The sequence below is a fragment of the Stigmatopora nigra genome, chromosome 23 (assembly GCF_051989575.1).
Source record: "Stigmatopora nigra isolate UIUO_SnigA chromosome 23, RoL_Snig_1.1, whole genome shotgun sequence".
NCBI lineage: Eukaryota > Metazoa > Chordata > Actinopteri > Syngnathiformes > Syngnathidae > Stigmatopora > Stigmatopora nigra.
In genome coordinates, this window is record NC_135530.1 from 5,234,675 (window position 1) to 5,260,000 (window position 25,326).

The 25,326-nt window shown below is 34.0% G+C and overlaps 1 protein-coding gene and 1 long non-coding RNA gene across 3 annotated transcripts in view; one reads left to right on the forward strand and one right to left on the reverse strand.

Annotated features, from left to right (window-relative positions):
* grm8a (glutamate receptor, metabotropic 8a) overlaps positions 1-15,646 on the forward strand; it is a 137,080-nt gene extending 121,434 nt beyond the window's left edge. Inside the window, exons 11-14 of one of the 2 annotated variants that reach the window (XM_077709296.1) lie at positions 56-422; positions 12,075-12,215; positions 12,283-12,388; positions 14,952-15,646. In XM_077709296.1, coding sequence (XP_077565422.1) covers positions 56-422; positions 12,075-12,215; positions 12,283-12,388; positions 14,952-15,001 — 664 coding nt within the window. In that variant the 3' untranslated portion in view covers positions 15,002-15,646. Of the gene's footprint in view, positions 1-55; positions 423-12,074; positions 12,216-12,282; positions 12,393-14,951 lie in introns of both variants that reach the window. The other variant, XM_077709297.1, reaches the window with a different exon arrangement.
* LOC144181048 (uncharacterized) overlaps positions 14,901-25,326 on the reverse strand; it is a 62,636-nt gene continuing 52,210 nt past the window's right edge. Inside the window, exons 4-7 of the long non-coding RNA XR_013324602.1 lie at positions 16,281-16,374; positions 15,490-15,565; positions 15,068-15,205; positions 14,901-14,997 (exon numbers count right to left, since the gene is read on the reverse strand). This is a non-coding gene — a long non-coding RNA (uncharacterized LOC144181048). The remainder of the gene's footprint in view (positions 14,998-15,067; positions 15,206-15,489; positions 15,566-16,280; positions 16,375-25,326) is intronic.

Below are 25,326 nucleotides of genomic sequence, written 5' to 3' on the forward strand. Positions count from 1 at the left end.
TCTTTACATCAGATAGTGCTAATCTCAAGAACCTTCTCTCTTTTTTTTCTGCCAGGTTTATCTCTCCCGCATCCCAGCTGGTCATCACCTTTTCCCTCATCTCAGTCCAGCTGATGGGCGTATTCGTGTGGTTCGCCGTGGACCCGCCCCACACGGTGGTGGATTACGGCGAGCAACGAACCCAAGACCCCAGAACGGCGCGTGGGGTCCTCAAGTGCGACATCTCGGACCTGTCGCTGATCTGCTCCTTGGGCTATTCCATCCTGCTGATGGTGACGTGCACAGTGTACGCCATCAAGACACGTGGCGTGCCCGAGACCTTCAATGAAGCCAAACCCATCGGCTTCACTATGTACACCACCTGTATCATCTGGCTGGCCTTCATCCCAATCTTTTTTGGCACTTCGCAGTCGGCAGAAAGGGTAAGTGGCATTTGAATTTATTCCAGTCGTTCAAAAATTGCAACACGTTTAGGTAGCCCAAAAACTATTTAGAAGGGAGCTTAGTGCAGTGTTTCCTAAATGTAAACCACGTGTCAAAGTGGCGGTCCGGGGGCCAAATCTGGCCCACTGCATCATTTTGTGTGGACCAGGAAAGTCACTGATGAGTGCCAACTTTCTGTTTTAGGATCAAATTCAAATGAGTGTTGATGTATATTACAATTCCTGATTTTCCCCCTTTTTAAGCAATAATTGTCATTTTTTGTCGATATTCTCTGTGTTTTTAGTTCAAAAACAATTTTGGAGAATCTAAAAAAAAAAATATATATATATAAAAAGCTAAAATAAACAGTTTTAGATCTGTAAAAAACTGAATATTCAGGGATTTTAATCCAGTTATATTAATCCATTTATGAAAAGAAAAATCTAAACAGCAAATTGCGGTACTGTGAGATTAAAATTAAAATAGGATGAACATTACATCTATTACAAGATCCAATTCATGAAATTAAAGTATATTTTGTTGCTTACTTTTATGTGATATGAAATGGAAGTTATTTAAGTTAAGTCTGTGACCACAAAACTTCGCTTTCCATAAAATTGAAGTCATTTTGGGAGTAAAAATCATTCAATTAGGAAGTTAAAAAAATTATGACATGACCCAGAAGTTGTTTGGGGTTTGTAAACATCAACTTTTGGGAGATTCTGGAATAGTTTTGACGGTTTAAAGGAATCCTGTTGATGAAACTTCTTCTTAATATAGGCGATATAGTTTTAAATGAGAAGATTTGCAGCTTTGAGTTTTTTTTTCAATGCAAAAAAAAGTATACCGCCGTTCAAAAAAGGTTGCAAAATACTGCCTTAGTGGGCACGTTGTGTTTAGGGCCTTCCCCACTGTGCGTTTTACAACATTATTACATTTTTGGAATTGCCCACTTTACAGTTATGGATTTTCACTCATCGCAGTGGCGGAACGGATGCGTTCTCTCCCTCACTCAAGCCTTTTTTTTTTTTTTGGGTGGATCAAATGTGTTTGTAAAATAGACGGTTGGGAATAGAGTCGGAGAGTTAATATCACTTTTAGTCATGCCAACTGGATTTCACATGGGCCGGAATAGTTGATTTTTGGTTCAAAATAAAAGATAACTTAATTTCCTCCATTTATTGGAGCTTTAACCTTATCAAATGCATGCATTGAGTTCATTTTGTGTTATTTTTAGGGTATTTATGGGTCATTTATTGTAGGCTTTGGACATTTTTAGGTGATTTTTGTTGTTTTGAGAGCATTTTAAGGTTCTTAGTTCACTCTAATTTGCCTTTAGACACGCGCTGTCACTCCATTTGATGTCGAATTTTGTGTATTTTCAAAATAGATTCAAATCCCGACGAAGTTTATCGTACCGTATTTTCATGACTATAAGGTGCACCGCATTATAAGGCGCACCCTCAATGAATGACACTTTTTTTCCATATATAAGGTGCACTGTATTATAAGGCGCACTGTATTATAAGGTGCACTGTATTATAAGGCGCACTGTATTATAAGGCGCACTGTATTATAAGGCGCACTGTATTATAAGGTGCACTGTATTATAAGGCACACTGTATTATAAGGCGCACTGTATTATAAGGCGCACTGTCTATTTTGGAGAAAATTTAAGACTTTTCAGTGCGCCTTATAGTCGTGAAAATATGGTACTTGCTATTGACTTCCAGGTATGAAGCACTCACTCACTACACAGTCACCTCTAGAGCCAGCCATTGAGGAGGTTTTGGATTTTTTTGTATAAAATTTTGCAGTGGGGGAGGAGCTATATGATGGAAGATTTTGTAAACTAAGATGGCATGTGCATATTTAACAGTATTGTTTCAGTTCAGGCGTTTTTGTTTTTTTAATATCCGAACGTGGTGGTTTTTCCTTGTTGGTTTTCAGTTTTTTCCATATATAAGGCGCACTGTCTATTTTGGAGAAAATTTAAGACTTTTAAGTGCGCCTTATAGTCATGAAAATACGGTACATGGAAGTGCGCCTTTTTAAAATGTCAACAGTCTGCCCCATTTTATCTAGCCATTCTCTCTCAAAAATCAGCGCAGTGCCTCCGAGTCCACCGAAGCGTCACGACTTGTCTCCCAATCGCCGGAGGGGAAAATGTTTCTCTACTTTGTTGTGTCACTCATGCCTTTATTGTTTTGTGTTTTTCCATTATTCCTGCTTTTTTCCCCCCTTTTTTTCTGAGGAAACAGTGTTGTCATAGCACTCATATGGGATATTGCGCTCATTTTTAGAAGCCCTTCTTTACTGTATCGGAGTTATTTTTCCTTCTTAATGCTACTTTATTGGAAATGTTTTCAGATTTAGTCTAAAGTGAAAATAAGGCATATTTATTCAAAGCGAACCACATTTCATCCCTCGACTTTTAACCCCTTCATTTCTAATGAGCATTTGAGAATTTTGCCTCATCGCCTTTGTGCAACAAGGCTGGCTGGTAATTACTGCCAAGTCATTTGCATTTTTTTTTGCAACTAATGAAAGCAGGGAGGAACAGAAAGCGTGATGAGAAAGACAAAAAAAAATAGAACAGAAAAATATAGACGTAAGAAGGTGTTCTTTCCAAAAGGCTTCCCACTATAGGTTAGAACACAGGTGTCAAAGTGGCGGCCCAGGGGCCAAATCTGGCCCACCACATTATTTTATGTGGCCTGGGAAAGTAAATTATCAGTCGCGACTTTGTTTTAGGATCAAATTAAAATGATATATACATAGATTTATATTACATTTCCTCATTTTCCCCCTTTTTAAGTCAATAATTGCAATTTTTAATAATTTTTTTCAGTGTTTTTAGTTCAAAAATCATTTTGTAAAATCTAAAAATATATAAAAAAACCTGCTAAAATAAACATTTTTATATCTATAACAAAACTGAATATTCAGCGCTTTTGATCCAGTTCTTTTAACCCAATCATAAAAAAAAAAATCCAAATATTATATCCAAAATCCCACATAAAATCGAGTTGACGTTAATGCGGCCCGCGAACTAACCCGAGTTTTTTTTAGTTCTACATTTATTTTGTAAAATCTAAACATATATATAAAAATATTTTCAGTTTTCCACTTTAATATGGAACATAATAATTAAAAGAGATATTCCCTTACTAAGAAAAAAAGCTCAAATAAACACTTTTTTTAGATCTATAAAAAAATCAGAATATTTAGGGCTTTAAATTTAGTTCAGAATCCAATTTTTTAAAACAATATCTAAATATTATACCTAAAATGGTCCGGCCCACATGGAATCAAGTTAACGTTAATGCGGCCCGCAAACCAACCCGAGTCTGACACCCTTGAATTAGAACCTCTTTGCAAAAAATCCACCAAAACACCTTTCCGTCTATCTTCTTACGTCCCATTCACCAACCCTATCTTTTTCCATCTCTATCTCCTTTTCTCTCTCTTTTCCTTTCACTCGTACCTGCCATGACTCAGAGCAGTGTTGAGCATTCCGACATAGTCCGACCAAGTGCCGCCTAGAGGGATGAGAGCAGCAAGAAGAGCCGTAGTGTCGTAATAGCAAAATGGGATGGGAGGTTTGAGGCCAGGCGAGCCCCGGGCGTTTGAAGAGACTCAACAAATTGCACAGGAGAGAAGAGGTGAAGTGGGGAGCATGAGTGAAGATGACCTTTTTTTATTTCCCTCTCTCTCTCTTTCTCTTAAAGCCATGGCAAGTGTAGTTCATGCGGACATGCGTAATCCATACCTATCAACCTCGACCAATTGCTTCCCTTATTAATGTTAGCATTGACAAAAAACCATACAAATGCATATTTACTCGCTTAGAGTGCATTTAAAGGTCTCAAATTGAATGGGATGCCCAATCCGTATGCACTAAAATCAAAGATATAATATTTAAATTTTATTTTTATACATGGATTAAAAGCCATGAATATAATTTTTTTTATGGATCTAAATCAATGTTTATTTTAGCTTTTTTTAAATATATTTTTAGATTTTACCAAAGGATTTTTGAACTAAAAACACAGAAAAAATGATAAAAAATGTCAATTATTGATTTAAAAGTGGAAAAATCAGGAAATTTAATATATAGCTGTACTCTTGATTTGAAATTGATCCTAAAACAGAAAGTTGGCACTCAGCATTGACTTTACCGGGCCACTTTTGGCCCCCGGGCCTCCACTTTGACACTCGTGGCTTACAAATAGGTTAGGATTTTTTTTTATATAAATGGATTAAAAGAACTGGATCAAAAGGCCTGAATATTATGTTTTTTTATAGATCTAAAACAATGTTCATTTTAGCTTTTTTATATATCGTTTTGCATTTTACAAAATGATTTTTTAACTAAAAACACCGAAAAAATTGATTAAAAATGACAATTATTGATTTAAAAGGGGGAAAATCAGGAAATTTAATATACATTTATACTCTTCATTTTAATTTGATCCTAAAACAGAAAGTCAGCACTCCTGATTGACTTTCCCGGCCCACACAAAATGATGCGGCGGGCCACATTTGGCCCCCGGGCCGCCACTTTGGCACCTATGGTGTACACAATTGGAAATGAAAAAAAGTATAAAACACACAAATAACATGTAAGTTGACAGGTATGCGTGAATGCGGAATCAGGGATGTGAACAGCCAGCGGATGTCAGCCAATCTCGTTTAGCCTGCGTACAAATCTATCAGACAGATTTATGGTGGAGCGCTAGTGACCGACCGCCCACGTCCCTTAAGCGGGACTCGCGTAAGTCATCAATTCTAAAGTCACGTCGAGTGCTAAGGAGAGACGCGCTGGGAAAATCAACTAACATGGTGTTGAACAAAAGGCAGTAGCATAAATTATATTATCAAATTGTGCAGTCAGTCAGACAATCATATTTTATTCTTTAGGGTTTGGTCCATTCATTTAAACCACAGGTGTCAAAGTGACGGCCTGGGGGCCAAATGTGGCCCGCTGTATCATTTTGTGTGGCCCGGGAAAGTAAATCATGAGTGCCGACTTTCTGTTTTAGGGTCAAATTAAAATGAAGAGTATAGATGTATATTACATTTCCTGATTTTCCTTTTTAAATCAATAATTGTCATTTTTAAATACATTTTTCCTGTTTTTAGTTAAAAAAATATTTTGTAAAATCTAAATATAAAAAAAAGCTAGAATAAACATTGTTTTATATCTATAAAAAAACAGAATATTCAGGGGTTTTAATCCAATCCTTTTAATCCATTTATAAAAAAATAAATATAAATAATATAATCTAAAATGGAATGGAGTTGACATTAATGTGGCCCGCAAACCAACCCGAGTTTAACAACATTGATTTAAAACTGTAAAAATGGATCTGCTTTGTGAATAAATGGATAGAGTGCGACAAAAATAAGTACTGTAACATTTTAAAACATCTTAATTGTATAACCTTTATTCCTAATATTAGTGAAATCTCCTATTATATGCAAAGCAATGTTGCCAAATGCCATTTCAATTCTTTATTTTCATTGAATGACGTCCAATCAAAGTACAACTGTGTGACAATAGAAGCAAATTTTATAGTTTAGATATAATGTCAAAGTACTTTAACGCTAATCCAAGTGATTGTTTAAAAAAAAAGATGACTCAACTGCACAATTCCAATAAAAATAGGAAAGATGCGACCCTTTTTGTTATATAGGACACTAAAACTATCATTGAAAATCTGAAATTTGAAAAATAAGTATAAACAATTGCTTTTGTGTGCCTTAGGCTGTCGGCTACATTGCTTATAGCAAAAACAGGCCCTACATAAACTCGGATATAGCAATATAAGCTGCTATCTTAACTGCCTTGTGTTTGTGTTTGATAGCTAATTTAATTGGATACTCTCCTCATTTGCACCTCAAAGCATTTTCTAATCTCTTCGACTATATCTGAGCATTTTTTTTTATACTTCTATTTAGAAGTAGCCTTTGCATTGCCGCTTGGCCCACTTGCTAGCCAATGTGCATCAAGACGGGGGTCTCTAAGTAGCCTTTTGTAGAAGATAATGAAGTCGATGTGGACGGCGGCGGTCAGGCTGAAGCCCAATTAAGCTGTCTTGACATAATGTAGAGTTATTATGCCTGTGTGTCAAAGCGTATTTTTCTTTTTAATATCAGCATGCCGTGCTAGGGGGAGAAAATCAACTCAAATGGCTGAAGGGGGATCATTTACTTCTTAGATCTAATCATTTTTTTTGTGCCATTGATGGTGACAGACGTCCAATTGGCAGTTCTTTCCAGGATAGGGCTTCTATCATCGTCAATGGAAGTCAGATGATAGCTTCTTTGCGTTAAATTGCCTCAAAATTGGTTTGATTAGGGCTCATTCAAGCAAATGAATTCAAGGCAAATCTCTCTTTAGGTTACATGTGTCAAAGTGGAGGCCCGCGGGCCTAATTTGGCCCGCTGCATTATTTTGTGTGGGCCGGGAAAGTAAATTATGAGTGCCGACTTTCTGTTTTAGGATCAAATTAAAGTGGAGAGGATAGATGTATATTGAATTTGCTGATTTTCCCCCTTTTAAATCAATAATTGTATTTTTTAAATACATTTTTCTATGTTTTTAGTTCTTAAATTATTTTGTAAAATCTAAAAATATATATTAAAAAAAGCTAAAATAAACTTGTTTTAGATCTATAAAAAATGGAATATTTAGGGCTTTTAATACAGTTCTTTCAATCCATTTATAAAAAAATATATATCTAAATATCATATCTAAAATAGTCCGGCCCACATGAAATATGAATTAAAATGAAGTGTATAGATGTATATTGAATTTGCTGATTTTCCCCCTTTTAAATCAATAATTGTATTTTTTTAAGTACATTTTTCTGTGTTTTTAGTTCCTTAAATTATTTTGTAAAATCTAAAAATATATATTAAAAAAAGCTAAAATAAACATTGTTTTAGATCTATAAGAAAACGGAATATTCAGGGATTTTAATCCAGTTCTTTTAATCCATTTATAAAAAAATATATATATCTAAATATTATATCTAAAATAGTCCGACCCACATGAAATATGAATTAAAATGAAGAGTATAGATGTATATTGAATTTGCTGATTTTCCCCCTTTTAAATCAATAATTGTAATTTTTTAAATACATTTTTCTGTGTTTTTAGTTCTTAAATTATTTTGTAAAATCTAAAAATATATATTAAAAAAAGCTAAAATAAACTTGTTTTAGATCTATAAAAAATGGAATATTTAGGGCTTTTAATACAGTTCTTTCAATCCATTTATAAAAAAATATATATCTAAATATCATATCTAAAATAGTCCGGCCCACATGAAATATGAATTAAAATGAAGTGTATAGATGTATATTGAATTTGCTGATTTTCCCCCTTTTAAATCAATAATTGTATTTTTTTAAGTACATTTTTCTGTGTTTTTAGTTCCTTAAATTATTTTGTAAAATCTAAAAATATATATTAAAAAAAGCTAAAATAAACATTGTTTTAGATCTATAAGAAAACGGAATATTCAGGGATTTTAATCCAGTTCTTTTAATCCATTTATAAAAAAATATATATATCTAAATATTATATCTAAAATAGTCCGACCCACATGAAATATGAATTAAAATGAAGAGTATAGATGTATATTGAATTTGCTGATTTTCCCCCTTTTAAATCAATAATTGTAATTTTTTAAATACATTTTTCTGTGTTTTTAGTTCTTAAATTATTTTGCAAAATCTAAAAATATATATTAAAAAAAGCTAAAATAAACATTGTTTTAGATCTATGAAAAACAGAATATTCAGGGCTTTTAATCCAGTTCTTTTAATCCATTTATAAAAAAAATATATATATATATATATATATATATATATATATATATATATATATATATATATATATATATATATATATATATATATATATATATATATATATCTAAATATTATATCTAAAATAGTCTGACCCACATGAAATCAAGTTGACGTTAAACCGGCCCGCGAACTAACCCGAGTCTGACACCCTTACTTCAGGTGATACTCGATGCGCATTAAAGCCACAATGGGTTTGAAAATGGCCGTAAACCCATTGAAGTTCAGTGTAGTACTAATTGATGCGAAACTGTGTCTGTGTGTGTTTGCTTGACGCAAGATTTTCTTCTTTACCTCGATTTTCCGATGTTTTTTTTTCGGCTGACAGGTGTGGGAAGCTGTTGCATCACGGCTTTGTCTTTCCCTCCTGGAATTTGTTCAGCCAGTGAGTTTTAGCAGCCTCTCATCAGTGAGCCTCTGGCAGAATGTAATATGTGAGGGCGGAGTGTGATGACAGCTTTAATAGGATCTTGCGTAGTCACGTTGCCATGTTTGAATGGCTTCCTCAAATCAATCCGAGCTTCTTGTTTTTAGAAAGTAAGCCTTACTAGACTCGTGGGGCGGGGGGTGCTGGAGCCTACCCCAACTAACTCAGTGGCCAGCCAATCACAGGGTATAAGGAGACAAAGGACAACCAATCATAGTTGTTGGTAATGTAGAGCAGTTTTTTGAGCTTTGGCACACTTTGTGCATTGAAAAAATGTTATGGCACACAACCAGCTGAAAATCTTCTAATTTTAAACTATATTTATTATAGAATTAACAATACTCATCAAAGTTTTATCAATAGTAATCATGCAAACCCTTAAAAACTCTTCCAAAAGTGTTTACAATGACCTAATGTCATCAAAAATTGATGTCTATGGAACCAATCATCATCTGGTTCATGTCGTGTAATGTTTTTAATCTCATAATGTAATGATTTTTACTTCCAATATTTCTTAAATCTCCTAAAATATGGCTTGAAAAGCAATGTTGTGCTCACATAGACGTTACTTGGCTAAAAGTTCATGCCCTTGAAACTAAACAACTTCTATTTCACGTGTAACGTAAAAATAAGCAACACGTTACAGTTAAATCTCAACATTATATGATTTGAATCTTAATAATAGTACAATGTATTATGTCATGTTCATCCTATGTCAATGTTATTCTCATAGTAGCTTGATTTTAATCTCGGAATAGTGGAATTTATGAGTTTTTGTCTATTCTTATGGCAAATCTTGACCATATATGGTTGGAAAAAAACTGATTTTGAGTGTTTAAACCAGCCTACTTCGCACGTTTTTGGGATGTTTGAGGAAACCAGAATACAGTGTTCCCTCGGTTATCGCGGTTAATGGGGACCGGGACCACCCGCGATAAGTGAATTTCCGCCAAGTAGGGATTCCCCTTCAAAAATGCTTAATTTGAATTTAATTCCATTTTTTTTTTTTTTTTTTTTTTTTTAATTAAAAAAAATACCCCCCTGTATACAGTACACCATATAGAATACAGGTAGAGAGTGTAATTCATGTTATAACAAAAAAATGTAAAATATGTTGTTTCAATGTAATATTTGTATTTTTTTTTCTCCCAAAAAAATCCGCGAAGCTCTGAGTCCACGTTAACTGAATCGCGAAGTAGCGGGGGAACACTGTACCTGAAGAAAACCCAGTCAATCACAGGAATAACATGCAAAATAGAGAGGACCCTACTGGGAATTCAATCCTCGACCTTTGAATATTGAAGCCGATGCACTAACCACTTAGATAAATACAATCTGGGTCCTGTTTATTGCTAGGTTTGATGTCACCTTCACAACACCACACGGGAATTAGCTTTGCTCTGAATCATCTGTCTAATATGCGGTGCAAATTTGTCACCATGGCAACGTCAATTCTTTAAGGTAGGAGTAAGGATTAAGTCAAACGGGGGCTTTTCTATAGAGCTTATCCTGTTCAGGGTCGCAGATATGTAATGGAATATAGTACTAGCATTATAATGGAGGTCTAAATCCCCTTTTCTCTTTATTTTTTTGCCATTTAGTTTTTCGCCTATGGACCTTTCTTCATTGTGTCCATTGAATTAGCGGTGTAGCTATCGTGTTCTGTCATGATTGCGTTGTAATAAAGTCCGCTCCAAGGCTTCACTCGCAGCGCAAATTAAAAAATAACAAGGTTAAATCATCCTGAGCACTTTTCTTTCTATAATGCTTGACACAAAAGACGTTGACACCTCTCAGGATGGCAATTAAAGCACTCCCGTGTAATCACGTCGGCGTGGCAATTGGACTTCACTGATATCAGCCAACGAGCTGAGAGCTTGACAAGAATACAATGGTGGTGTATGTCAATCTGTAGGTGGAACTATTTGTTGAAACCTTAAGGAAGAACCTTGCTAATTGTCTATTTCTCAATGTTGCGGGCACTTTTTCTTCCCTCTGGCCTGATGTCTGTAGCTTTGTGGAAAGGTGGCTGATATCAGAACGTAGTTAACCGCGATAGGGAATTGTCCTCTCTCTTTCTCGCTCTCTCTCACATTCTCTCTCTCTCACATTCTCTCTCACATTCTCTCTCTCTCACATTCTCTCTCACATTCTCTCTCTCTCTCTCTCTCTCTCTCTCTCTCTCTCTCTCTCTCTCTCTCTCTCTCTCTCTCTCTCTCTCTCTCACATTCTCTCTCACATTCTCTCTCTCTCTCTCTCTCTCTCTCTCTCTCTCTCTCTCTCTCTCTCTCTCTCTCTCTCTCTCTCCCTCCCTCTCTCTCTCTCTCTCTCTCTCTCTCTCTCTCTCTCTCTCTCTCTCTCTCTCTCTCTCGCTCTCTCGCTCTCTCTCTCTCTCTCTCGCTCTCTCTCGCTCTCTGTCTGTCTCTCTGTCTCTCTCTCTCTCTCTCTCTCTGTCTCTCTCTCTGTCTCTCTCTCTGTCTCTCTCTGTCTCTCTCTGTCTCTCTCTCTGTCTCTCTCTCTGTCTCTCTCTCTGTCTCTCTCTCTGTCTCTCTCCATCTTTCGTCCATTCTTTGCCGTAGTCAGTGATAGGCTTAAAATAGCCTTTGATTTTTATCACTTTATGTCACAGGTGTCAAAGTAGTGGCCCGGGGGCCATATCTGGCTCGGCGCATCATTTTGTGTGGTCCGGGATAGTAAATCACGAGTCCTGACTTTCTGTTTTAGGATCAAATTAGAATGATAGATATAGATGTATGTTATATTTACTTATTTTCCACCTTTTAAATCAATAATTTAAAATGTTTAATCCATTTTTTTATGTTTTTAGGTCATAAATCATCCTGCAAAATCTAAATATAAAAAGCTAGAATAAACATTGTTTGAAATCTATAAAAAACAGAATATTCAGGGATTTTAATCCAGTCATTTTAATCCATTTATGGAAAAACAAATCTAAATATTACAATCTAAAATTGTCCGCCCCCCATAAATGCAGTTGACGTTAATGCGGCCCGTGAACCAACCCGAGTTTGACACCCTTGATTTAAACTGTAAAAATTGATCTGCTTTGTGAGTAAATGGATAGAGTAATGCAAAAATAAGTACTGTAACATTTTAAATCTCTTAATTGTATAACCTTTATTCCCAATATTAGTCAAATCTCCTATTATGTGAAAAGCAATGTTTCCAAATACCATTTCAATTCTTTATTTTCATAAAATCAAGTTAAAGCGACCCTGTAAACCAACCCGAGTCTGACACCCTTGCTTTATGTGATTGGACTATAGTCAAAGCAGCTATGGTGGATAATCTGGCTCATTTGCACTTTGTTTTATATTCCTAGATGTACATCCAAACCACCACCTTGACCATCTCGCTCAGTCTTTCGGCCTCCGTCTCCCTGGGGATGCTCTACATGCCCAAAGTTTACGTCATCCTGTTCCACCCTGAGCAGAATGTACCCAAACGGAAGCGCAGCTTCAAGGTAAAAATCAATCACAGCTATTCAAATGTTGTCGTTTTCTAAACACGATGTTGTTGCCACCACACAGGCCATCGTGACTGCGGCCGCCATGTCTGGAAAACTGGCGCAGAAGGGAAGCGACCGACCCAACGGTGAAGTTAAGACAGAGTTATGCGAGAGCATGGAGACCAACAGTGAGTAAGAGACTTTTATTGGTTTTTATACATATAAATGCACACATTTAGGTACATATACATGGAACACAGTTAGGTACAGATATATTGAACACAGTTAAGTACAGATACATTGAACATGTTCACTTTTTTTGCAGGATATTTTAGATAGATTTTTTATACTTTGTGTAATACTTTAACATTTTATTTCTAGTCATTTTGATGATTTTTGACTTTGGTACATTTGGTTGGCATCAGAAGTAGTGAGTCATAATTGTCAAAAAAAAGGCAAGAAATAAAATATTAAGATATTTCATGCTAAGTGTAAAAAATATATTTAAAATACAGAATGTTTGACCACATTTTGTAGGAAAATTAATGTGACTTGAGATTGTTTTGCGCCAGTAATGCTTGCATTCCTCAGATTTATTGTTATCCTCAATAATCCATAGGGTTAGAGCACCTGACTATAAGTCCCTGGGCAGAACAGGGTGTGGGTTCAATTCCACATGTCACTTTCCCCAATTTTTTGTTCAAATAGATACATCTGGTAAAACTAGAATGTTGTTAGAAAAGTTCTGTCATTCATTTCAGAAATGGAAACAAGTTTGACCCCTATTTTGTAGGCCAATCATTTTGACAATTTTCTTGGGAATGACTTCAAATTTTCACAGCTTGGGTAGAAACGTTTCAAGTTTTCGCATGTAACGTTTGGCATTTCTTTCTTTTCAGTTTAAGGCCGTTCTCTTCAAAAGAAAAGGTATTTTGTGTGTTCAAGTATGGCGGAAATCAGTTACCGAAAACAACTCTTCTGAAGAAATTGTTACTCGGAATATCTGATCATGTCTTAAAGGCGAGAGGGGACTAAGATTTTCGTTTCAGGGATGCAAATCCAGGACCTTGGATCTCAGAGGCTAATGCTCTAACCCAAGGGTAAGGAACATATGGCTCGGGAGCCACACGCGGCTCTTTTGATGAGTGCATCTAGCTTTTTTGCTAACCAGTGAGCTAAAATATGGAAACTGCTGGTGACAGAACTGAGATATTACATCTAGAACTGCTTTAATCTTCATTTTTTTCACTGTAGACTCTTCTGGAATACATCCTCGTTGAATGAATATTTTTTAAAAGATTCTTATGCTGATAACAATCAATGAGGATGTATTCCAGAAGAGTCTACAACGAAAAAATGAACATTAAAGCAGTTCTAGATGTAATATCTCAGTTTTGTCACTAGCAGTTTCCATATTTTAGCTCATAGGTTAGCAAAGAGCCAGATGTACTCATCAAAAGAGCCACATGTGGCTCCCGAGCCATGGGTTCCCTACCTCTGGGTTACAGCTTTAGCCTCTGAGATCTAGGGTCCTGGGTTTGCATCCCAGTCACAAAAATCTTGGTCACCTCCTGCCTTTAGGACATGAGATCTGATATTCTAAGTAACACTTATAATTTCTTCAGAAGAGTTGTTTTTGGTGACTGATTTCCACCATACTCACATAAAATGCCTTTTCTTTTGAAGAGAACAGTCTTCCTTAATCTGAAAAGAAAGAAATGCCAAACGTTACACGCAAAAACCTCAAACGTTTCTACATAAGCTGTGAAAATTTGAAGTCATTCCCAAGAACATTGTCAAAATGATTAGCCCACAAAATAGGGTTAAAAGTGTTTCCATTTCTAAAATGAATGACATAACTTTTCTGACAACATTCTAGGTTTACTAAATGTAACCATTTGATTAAAAATTTAGTGAAGGTGACATGTAGAATTGAACCTACACCCTGTTCTAGCCCTGAGGCTTGAAGGTAGGTGCTCTAACACCTGGACTATTGAGGCCAATAATACATGTGAGGAATGGAAGCATTACTGGCGCAAAAATGGAGTCGTGTTTAAAACAAGTCCTACACAAGTGTAACTAAAATGTCACATATACATACTTATCAATTCGCAAATACTTAACCCAAGTCATGTGACTGGTATTTTGCACAAACGTTAGTGTTTTTTTTTTTTACAATATGCCAATCCTTTCTGGCCCCAATAAATGTTTGACATTCTTTCCAGTAGACACAAGGTAAATAAATATTCATAATTTTATTGTCCATAGCCATTAAAGCTATATATAAATGACAACAAAATTCTGAATATTTACTTACCATGCATTGATTGGACTGAATTGTCAGAATTTAAATAGTGGCCTGAATGGACTTTTTGGTCAAACACTTAACGTGTGGTGTTTCCATAGTTGTGTTGCATCCCCTATTGGCAAATAGTAAAAAAAAAAAACATAAACAAACATACAAACCAGAGTCTTCTCAGGCATTTTCAACTGGCAGATTGGAGCAAAACTAACATGTCCAAAGCCTGGAATGCAGAACACATGTACATGACTTAAATAACACATTTTTGAATCCGAGCTTTCATTTTTAAGGTAGTTTTTCTCCAATAATGCCAGTCAAGGTTAATGATTAGCATACCTGACAATGGCGTTTCAATCTGCAACATCACCTACCACAATTCTTGTCATACTTTGCAGCACATGTATCGCTTAACCCGTATTTTGACGTCCAACTGTTGTCTTCTCATGCAGTTTCATCCACTAAGACGACGTATGTCAGCTACAGCAACCACGCCATCTAAAAAAACAAAGATGGCAGACATGAGAGGACGAGCATCTCGGACCCAAAAGAACAAACCACTACCCACCGGCTGTGTGTTGACGTGGAGAGCCAGCCGGATTCAAGCATGAGACATTTTGTATCGTTTTGCATCAATTCACCGAGGGACGGTGGTGCGACCAACGCCTGTTTTCTTGCCACCCATCGGTCGGAACTTCGCTCATATCTGTTTAAATAGACAAAGAAAAATACATAAAAAAGAGCGTAAGGACAAATGTGACTTATTCCTGAGTGCACTTGCAAAAAAGAGTTGAAAAGAGGGGTAAAAAAAAATACCCACAGAGAAAACTATGTAGACATTGTATGCATAAGGGCCAGAAATAGAGATTTAACAGATGATATATGTATAAAATGATAAAAAAATTCTATGAGACTCAAAAAACGTGTTCGTTGTTCTTCTCTAATTGTGAGTATTTTGTGGTTGTGACAATTTTTTCATTCTTGTCTCACCGTTGTCGAAGAATTGTCCCTGCATACTGAGATGAGTGTGTTTCCTCCTGCTGTCTTGGCTAATTGGGTTGTGAACCTGTAAACACAATGGGTGACGCATGCCGCTTTTTATACCAAAAGGAGATTTATTTATAATAAAGGAATGTTTTTGCAAATACCCAGATTTGTGTGTCATTCTTTGCACGGAGACCATACAGGTCAACTTTAACGTTTTTCCTATATTAATCATGTCAGATGATATAGACCACCGGTGTCAAAGTGGCGGCCCGGGGGCCAAATCTGGTCCGCCGCATCATTTTGTGCGGCCCGGGAGAGTGCTGACTCTGTTTTATGATCAAATTCAAATGAAGAGTATAGATGTATATTGTGTTTTTAGTTCAAAAATAATTTAGTAAAATCTAAAAATATATTAAAAAAAAGCTCAAATAAACTGTTTTAGATCTATAAAAAAAAGGTGCTATAAAAGGTGTCTAAATATTATATCTGATGTACACCATCTAAGAAGTTTTAACGGTTTTGTCATTCCAAATAGTGTACCGCAGCTCAAAAACACTAGTTTAGCCTATATTTGAGAAGGAGGCAAGATCAAAAAAATAAAAATTAATGAGTAAAAGCTGACGCGGGATTTGGGGGCGCTTAAGGAACGGCAGAGTGATTTTTGAGGGGAAGAACAGCAAATAACAGCTATGCTCCCAACGCTGTGTTAACGGCACCACCCAGCCGAGACTTTATGCTAATTAGCTCCAACAGATGTCTGTGCCAGGGGATGTCGTTACCTGAAATAGACTTACCAGCGATACGGATCCTCGCAGATGTTGCCGCGGTCACAGCTGGTTGGTGACGACGATGCCGGAGTGGAGTTGCTTGAGCTGCTCGGGTAAGACACTGCAAACAAACAACAGGAAACAATTTAGATCAAAACTGGACAAAAAATAAAATAGATACATTTTATAGTAGAGCTTTTTAGGAAAAAGGATGTATAGTAAGGCTTTTTTCTTTAAAAAATGACCATGTATAGTAAGGCTTTTTTCTTTAAAAATGACCATGTATAGTAAGGCTTTTTTCCTTGCAAAAATGACCATGTATAGTAAGGCTTTTTTCCTTGCAAAAATGACCATGTATAGTAAGGCTTTTTCCTTTAAAAAAATGACCATGTATAGTAAGGCTTTTTTCTTTAAAAAATGACCATGTATAGTAAGGCTTTTTTCCTTGCAAAAATGACCATGTAAAGTAAGGCTTTTTTCTTTAAAAATGACCATGGATAGTAAGGCTTTTTTCTTTTAAAAATGACCATGTATAGTAAGGCTTTTTTTCTTTTAAAAATGACCATGTATAGTAAGGCTTTTTTTCTTTTAAAAATGACCATGTATAGTAAGGCTTTTTTCTTTTAAAAATGACCATGTATAGTAAGGCTTTTTTCTTTTAAAAATGACCATGTATAGTAAGGCTTTGTTCTTTAAAAAATGACCATGTATAGTAAGGCTTTTTTTCATTAAAAATGACCATGTATAGTAAGGCTTTTTTCTTTAAAAATGACCATGTATAGTAAAGCTTTTTTTCATTAAAAATGACCATGTATAGTAAGGCTTTTTTTCATTAAAAAATGACCATGTATAGTAAGGCTTTTTTTCATTAAAAATGACCATGTATAGTAAGGCTTTTTTCTTTAAAAATGACCATGTATAGTAAGGCTTTTTTCTTTAAAAAATGACCATGTATAGTAAGGCTTTTTCTTTAAAAAAAATGACCATGTATAGTAAGGCTTTTTTCCTTGCAAAAATGACCATGTTTAGTAAGGCTTTTTTCTTTAAAAAATGACCATGTATAGTAAGGCTTTTTTTCATTAAAAATGACCATGTATAGTAAGGCTTTTTTCATTAAAAAATGACCATGTATAGTAAGGCTTTTTTTCATTAAAAAATGACCATATATGGTAAGGCTTTTTTCTTTAAAAAATGACCATGTATAGTAAGGCTTTTTTTCATTAAAAAATGACCATGTATAGTAAGGCTTTTTTCTTTAAAAAATGACCATGTATAGTAAGGCTTTTTTCTTTTAAAAATGACCATGTATAGTAAGGCTTTTTCTTTTAAAAATGACCATGTATAGTAAGGCTTTTTTCTTTTAAAAATGACCATGTATAGTAAGGCTTTTTTCTTTTAAAAATGACCATGTATAGTAAGGCTTTGTTCTTTAAAAAAGGACCATGTATAGTAAAGCTTATTTTTCATTAAAAATGACCATGTATAGTAAGGCTTTTTTTCATTAAAAAATGACCATGTATAGTAAGGCTTTTTTCATTAAAAATGACCATGTATAGTAAGGCTTTTTTCTTTAAAAATGACCATGTATAGTAAGGCTTTTTTCCTTGCAAAAATGACCATGTATAGTAAGGCTTTTTTCCTTGCAAAAATGACCATGTATAGTAAGGCTTTTTTCTTTAAAAAATGACCATGTATAGTAAGGCTTTTTTTCATTAAAAATGACCATGTATAGTAAGGCTTTTTTCATTAAAAAATGACCATGTATAGTAAGGCTTTTTTTCATTAAAAAATGACCATGTATAGTAAGGCTTTTTTCTTTAAAAAATGACCATGTATAGTAAGGCTTTTTTTCATTAAAAAATGACCATGTATAGTAAGGCTTTTTTCTTTAAAAAATGACCATGTATAGTAAGGCTTTTTTCTTTTAAAAATGACCATGTATAGTAAGGCTTTTTTCTTTTAAAAATGACCATGTATAGTAAGGCTTTTTTCTTTAAAAATGACCATGTATAGTAAGGCTTTGTTCTTTAAAAAATGACCATGTATAGTATGGCTTTTTTTCATTAAAAAATGACCATGTATAGTAAGGCTTTTTTCTTTAAAAAATGACCATGTATAGTAAGGCTTTTTTCATTAAAAATTGACCATGTATAGTAAGGCTTTTTTCTTTAAAAATGACCATGTATAGTAAGGCTTTTTTTCATTAAAAAATGACCATGTATAGTAAGGCTTTTTTCTTTAAAAAATGACCATGTATAGTAAGGCTTTTTTCTTTTAAAAATGACCATGTATAGTAAGGCTTTTTTCCTGGCAAAAATGACCATGTATAGTAAGGCTTTTTCCTTTAAAAAATGACCATGTATAGTAAGGCTTTTTTCTTTAAAAAAATGACCATGTATAGTAAGGCTTTTTTCTTTAAAAAATGACCATATATAGTAAGGCTTTTTTCATTAAAAATGACCATGTATAGTAAGCCTTTTTTTTCATTAAAAAATGACCATGTATAGTAAGGCTTTTTTCTTTAAAAAATGACTATGTATAGTAAGGCTTTTTTTCATTAAAAAATGACCATGTATAGTAAGGCTTTTTTTCTTTAAAAAATGACCATGTATAGTAAGGCTTTTTTCTTTAAAAATGACCATGTATAGTAAGGCTTTTTTTTCTTTAAAAAAATGACCATGTATAGTAAGGATTTTTTCTTTTAAAAATGACCATGTATAGTAAGGCTTTTTTCTTTTAAAAATGACCATGTATCGTAAGGCTTTTTTCTTTAAAAAATGACCATGTATAGTAAGGCTTTTTTTCATTAAAAATGACCATGTATAGTAAGGCTTTTTTTCATTAAAAAATGACCATGTATAGTAAGGCTTTTTTCATTAAAAATTTACCATGTATAGTAAGGCTTTTTTCGTTAAAAAAAGACATAGTATAGTAAGGCTTTTTTTCGTTAAAAAACGACATAGTATAGTAAGGCTTTTTTGGTTAAAAAACGACATAGTATAGTAAGGCTTTTTTTTCATTAAAAAACAACATAGTATAGTAAGGCTTTTTATCACCAAAAACGACATAGGATAGTAAGGCTTTTTTTCATTAAAAAACGACATAGTATAGTAAGGCTTTCTATCACGAAAAACGACATAGTATAGTAAGGCTTTTTTTCGTTAAAAAAACGACATACTATAGTAAGGCTTTTTATCACCAAAAACGACATAGTATAATAAGGCTTTTTATCACCAAAAACGACATAGTATAGTAAGGCTTTTTTTCGTTAAAAAACGACATAGTATAGTAAGTCTTTTTATCACCAAAAACGACATAGTATAGTAAGGCTTTTTTTCGTTAAAAAACGACATAGTATAGTAAGTCTTTTTATCACCAAAAACGACATAGTATAGTAAGGCTTTTTATCACCAAAAACGACATAGTATAGTAAGGCTTTTTTTCGTTAAAAAACGACATAGTAAAGTAAGGCTTTTTTTCGTTAAAAAACGACATAGTATAGTAAGGCTTTTTTTCGTTAAAAAACGACATAGTATAGTAAGGCTTTTTTTTCATTAAAAAACGACATAGTATAGTAAGGCTTTTTATCACCAAAAACGACATAGTATAGTAAGGCTTTTTTTCGTAAAAAACGACATAGTATAGTAAGGCTTTTTTTCGTTAAAAAACGACATAGTATAGTAAGGCTTTTTATCACCAAAAACGACATAGTATAGTAAGGCTTTTATTCGTTAAAAAACGACATAATATAGTAAGGATTTTTATCACCAAAAACGACATAGTATAGTAAGGCTTTTTTTCATTAAAAAACGACATAGTATAGTAAGGCTTTTTATCACGAAAAACGACATAGTGTAGTAAGGCTTTTTTTCGTGAAAAAAACGACATACTATAGTAAGGCTTTTTATCACAAAAAACGACATAGTATAGTAAGGCTTTTTATCACCCAAAACGACATAGTATAGTAAGGCTTTTTTTCGTTAAAAAACGACATAGTATAGTAAGTCTTTTTATCACCAAAAACGACATAGTATAGTAAGGCTTTTTATCACCAAAAACGACATAGTATAGTAAGGCTTTTTTTCGTTAAAAAACGACATAGTAAAGTAAGGCTTTTTTTCGTTAAAAAACGACATAGTATAGTAAGGCTTTTTTTCGTTAAAAAACGACATAGTATAGTAAGGCTTTTTATCACCAAAAACGACATAGTATAGTCAGGCTTTTTTTCGTTAAAAAACAACATAGTATAGTAAGGCTTTTTTCGTTAAAAAACGACATAGTATAGTAAGGCTTTTTTTCGTTAAAAAACGACATAGTAAAGTAAGGCTTTTTTTCGTTAAAAAACGACATAGTATAGTAAGGCTTTTTTTCGTTAAAAAACGACATAGTATAGTAAGGCTTTTTTTTCATTAAAAAACGACATAGTATAGTAAGGCTTTTTTTTCATTAAAAAACGACATAGTATAGTAAGGCTTTTTATCACCAAAAACGACATAGTATAGTAAGGCTTTTATTCGTTAAAAACGACATAATATAGTAAGGATTTTTATCACCAAAAACGACATAGTATAGTAAGGCTTTTTTTCATTAAAAAACGACATAGTATAGTAAGGCTTTTTTTCATTAAAAAACGACATAGTATAGTAAGGCTTTTTATCACGAAAAACAACATAGTATAGTAAGGCTTTTTTTCGTTAAAAAAACGACATACTATAGTAAGGCTTTTTATCACCAAAAACGACATAGTATAGTAAGGCTTTTTATCACCAAAAACGACATAGTATAGTAAGGCTTTTTTCCGTTAAAAAACGACATAGTATAGTAAGGCTTTTTTTCGTTAAAAAACGACATAGTATAGTAAGGCTTTTTATCACCAAAAACGACAAAGTATAGTAAGGCTGTTTTTCGTTAACAACGACATAGTATAGTAAGGCTTTTTTTGTTAAAAAACGACATAGTATAGTAAGGCTTTTTTTGTTAAAAAACGACATAGTATAGTAAGGCTTTTTATCACCAAAAACGACATAGTATAGTAAGGCTCTTTTTCATTAAAAAACGACATAGTATAGTAAGGCTTTTTTTCCGTTAAAAAACGACATAGTATAGTAAGGCTTTTTTTCGTTAAAAAGTAAGGCTTTTTATCACCAAAAACGACATAGTATAGTAAGGCTTTTTTTCGTTAAAAACGACATAGTATAGTAAGGCTTTTTATCACCAAAAACGACATAGTATAATAAGGCTTTTTATCACCAAAAACGACATAGTATAGTAAGGCTTTTTTTCGTTAAAAAACGACATAGTACAGTAAGGCTTTTTATCACCAAAAACGACATAGTATAGTAAGGCTTTTTATCACCAAACATGACATTGTATAGTAAGGCTTTTTATCACCAAAAATGACATTGTATAGTAAGGCTGTTTTTCGTTAAAAAACGACATAGTATAGTAAGGCTTTTTTTCGTTAAAAAACGACATAGTATAGTAAGGCTTTTTTTCGTTAAAAAATGACATAGTATAGTAAAGCTTTTTTTCGTTAAAAACGGCATAGTATAGTAAGGCTTTTTATCACCAAAAACGACATAGTATAGTAAGGCTTGTTTTTGTTAAAAAACGACATAGTATAGTAAGGCTTTTTTTCGTTAAAAAACGACAGTATAGTAAGGCTTATTATCACCAAAAACGACAAAGTATAGTAAGGCTGTTTTTCGTTAAAAAACGACATAGTATAGTAAGGCTTTTTTTCGTTAAAAAACGACATAGTATAGTAAGGCTTTTTTTCGTTAAAAAAACGACGTAGTATAGTAAGGCTTTTTATCACCAAAAAGGACATAGTATAGTAAGGCCTTTATTTCGTTAAAAAACGACATAGTATAGTAAGGCTTGTTTTCGTTAAAAAACGACATAGTATAGTAAGGCTTTTTTCGTTAAAAAACGACATACTATAGTAAGGCTTTTTATCACCAAAAACGACATAGTATAGTAAGGCTTTTTTTCGTTAAAAAACGACATAGTATAGTAAGGCTTTTTTTTGTTAAAAAACGACATAGTATAGTAAGGCTTTTTATCATCAAAAACGACATAGTATAGTAAGGCTTTTTTTCGTTAAAAAACGACATAGTATAGTAAGGCTTTTTATCACCAAAAACGACATAGTATAGTAAGGCTTTTTTTCGTTAAAAAAACGACATAGTATAGTAAGGCTTTTTTTCGTTAAAAAACGACATAGTATAGTAAGGCTTTTTTTCGTTAAAAAACGACATAGTATAGTAAGGCTTTTTTTCGTTAAAAAACGACATAGTATAGTAAGGCTTTTTATCACCAAAAACGACATTTGTAAGGCTTTTTTTCGTTAAAAAAACGACATAGTATAGTAAGGCTTTTTTTCGTTAAAAAACGACATAGTATAGTAAGGCTTTTTTTCGTTAAAAAACGACGTAGTATAGTAAGGCTTTTTATCACCAAAAACGACATAGTATAGTAAGGCTTTTTTCCGTTAAAAAACGACATAGTATAGTAAGGCTTTTTATCACCAAAAACGACAAAGTATAGTAAGGCTGTTTTTCGTTAAAAACGACATAGTATAGTAAGGCTTTTTATCACCAAAAACGACATAGTATAGTAAGGCTTTTTTTGTTAAAAAACGACATAGTATAGTAAGGCTTTTTATCACCAAAAACGACATAGTATAGTAAGGCTTTTTTTCGTTAAAAAACGACATAGTATAGTAAGGCTTTTTATCACCAAAAACGACATAGTATAGTAAGGCTTTTTTTCGTTAAAAAACGACATAGTATAGTAAGGCTTTTTATCACCAAAAACGACATAGTATAGTAAGGCTTGTTTTCGTTAAAAAACGACATAGTATAGTAAGGCTTTTTTTCGTTAAAAAACGACATAGTATAGTAAGGCTTTTTTTTCGTTAAAAAACGACATAGTATAGTAAGGCTTTTTTTCGTTAAAAAACGACATAGTATAGTAAGGCTTTTTTCTTTAAAAAATGACCATGTATAGTAAGGCTTTTTTCTTTAGAAAATGACCATGTATAGTAAGGCTTTTTTCTTTAAAAAATGAACAAGTATAGTAAGGCTTTTTTTCTTTAAAATATGACCATGTACAGTAAGGATGACTTTCTCCCTAAAGTATTATAGAAAAATCATCTCAACCACACTTTGAGACAATTATTGTGCTCCAACTAAGTTTGAATACTGACAGCCTCGTGTGTAAGCTTTTGCAATTCTTAGATTAGAGCAAAAATAATGGGGAGGAAAACACAAACAAAACATTACAAAGAGTAAATGAAAGCAGTGTCCCACTTAATTAAAATGGCTCGTAGATAAAACCAGGGAAAAAGGAACATAATACCCCCCTAAATTGTTTAGGAGGATGTGATTAGTGGATATCTGTGGGCCTGCAGCTCGTGTTGTTTGTGCAACTCACGCCAAAAAACAACTCGGCAGAAAAGTAGGGACACAGATCTGCTTTAACACCCTGATTAAGACGTGAATAAAAATGGGTATGCAAAGATTTGAGTCAGTTTACAACAACATTGAACTAGTCCCATCTATTTTTGGTACATTTTTTGTGCACCAATGTTTTTCCAGGGTGATCAAGTCCAAAGTTCAACATGACCTCTCCTTCAACCCAAACATTTTTGACCCTCCGAGCGTCTCAGATGCAATTTCCAATGTAAATGAGAGAATGGTGAAGCCCAAAATATGTCAAAATGCCATTAACCGTACAGATATTGTATAATCAGCCATTAGTGCGAAAAAAGCCAGCAAAAGGGTAAAAGGGGATCTGGACCCGAATACAAATTGCTCCCAAGATGACATAGCAGAGGTTCTAATTATGATCAATAATAATGGGCGCTGCCACCTTTAATGCAACACATTTCATACTGCTACAGTGTTGCTTTGTGTGTAAAATAGAAAATAAAATAGTAAAGGTTGCACCCAACTGCAGCACTAAGCTCCAAATGGGATTATGTAAAAATGTGCATCACATAAATATTGGTGTGTAATGTGGGCGACAGCATCTGTTAAGTCGTTTGACTGCAATTTCATGTTAAATCAATGTACAAAGAACAGCCTTACTATATATCGCATATACCCATACTATATACCAGGGATAGGGAACCTATGGCTCGGGAGCCATATGTGGCTCTTTTAATGGGTGTATATGGCTCTCCGCGAACCTGTGTGGTAAAATATGGGAACCGCTGGTGAGAGAGCTAAGTCCCGAACGCACCAATGGGAGCGTCACGCCGATACTGTGGCGCCGAATCTATCTCTAGCGCCTATTTAAATCATAATTTTTCTTCATTAAATCATATTTTTTCTTCATTAGACTCTTCTGCATGCATCCTCTCATTGATACTCATTGATTAGCGACATTGAAATAATGTTCTCAAAAGAATTCAGACTTTTTTTTTACATTCAAAGTGGTGAAATGAATAATAAACGCTCACATTTTCATGTATTTTTACTTTTAAATTAATAAAGTATGGTTCTCAAGGAATAATGTTTGAAAATATTAATTGTTTATGACACTTCATCAAAAAGGTTCCCGACCCCTGCTTTATACTGTACATAAATAGTACATGTACACAGTATGATGTAGTCAATATTTTGAAATAAATGGACCATACATCATCAGGGACCCATACCACCCTGGTCACAACCTGTTCAAGCTGTTGCCCTCTGGCAGACGCTATAGGTCCCACAAAGTATGGACAAATAGGCTAAAGGACAGTTTTTTCCTACATCTATCGAGACTTTAAACTTGCGGTAACACGATACACAATCCCTTCTGTGTAATAACTTGGGGGTGAGGTAATATGAAATGAAATATGGTGATCTGCCTCCTACTGGCTGACTGAAGGTAAGTGAAAGACAGTGAGAGGTAAATGATCCGATCGGGGGGTGATGCGATGTATCCATCACAGCAGAATGCCAAATTACGAGTCTGAAATTATCACTTATTTGGGTCTTTTGCCGAGAAAACGCACCTTATGGAGAAGCACTACCAATTTTGTAAAACGCAGTTCTGGGTATCATAACAATTAAGCTTTTGT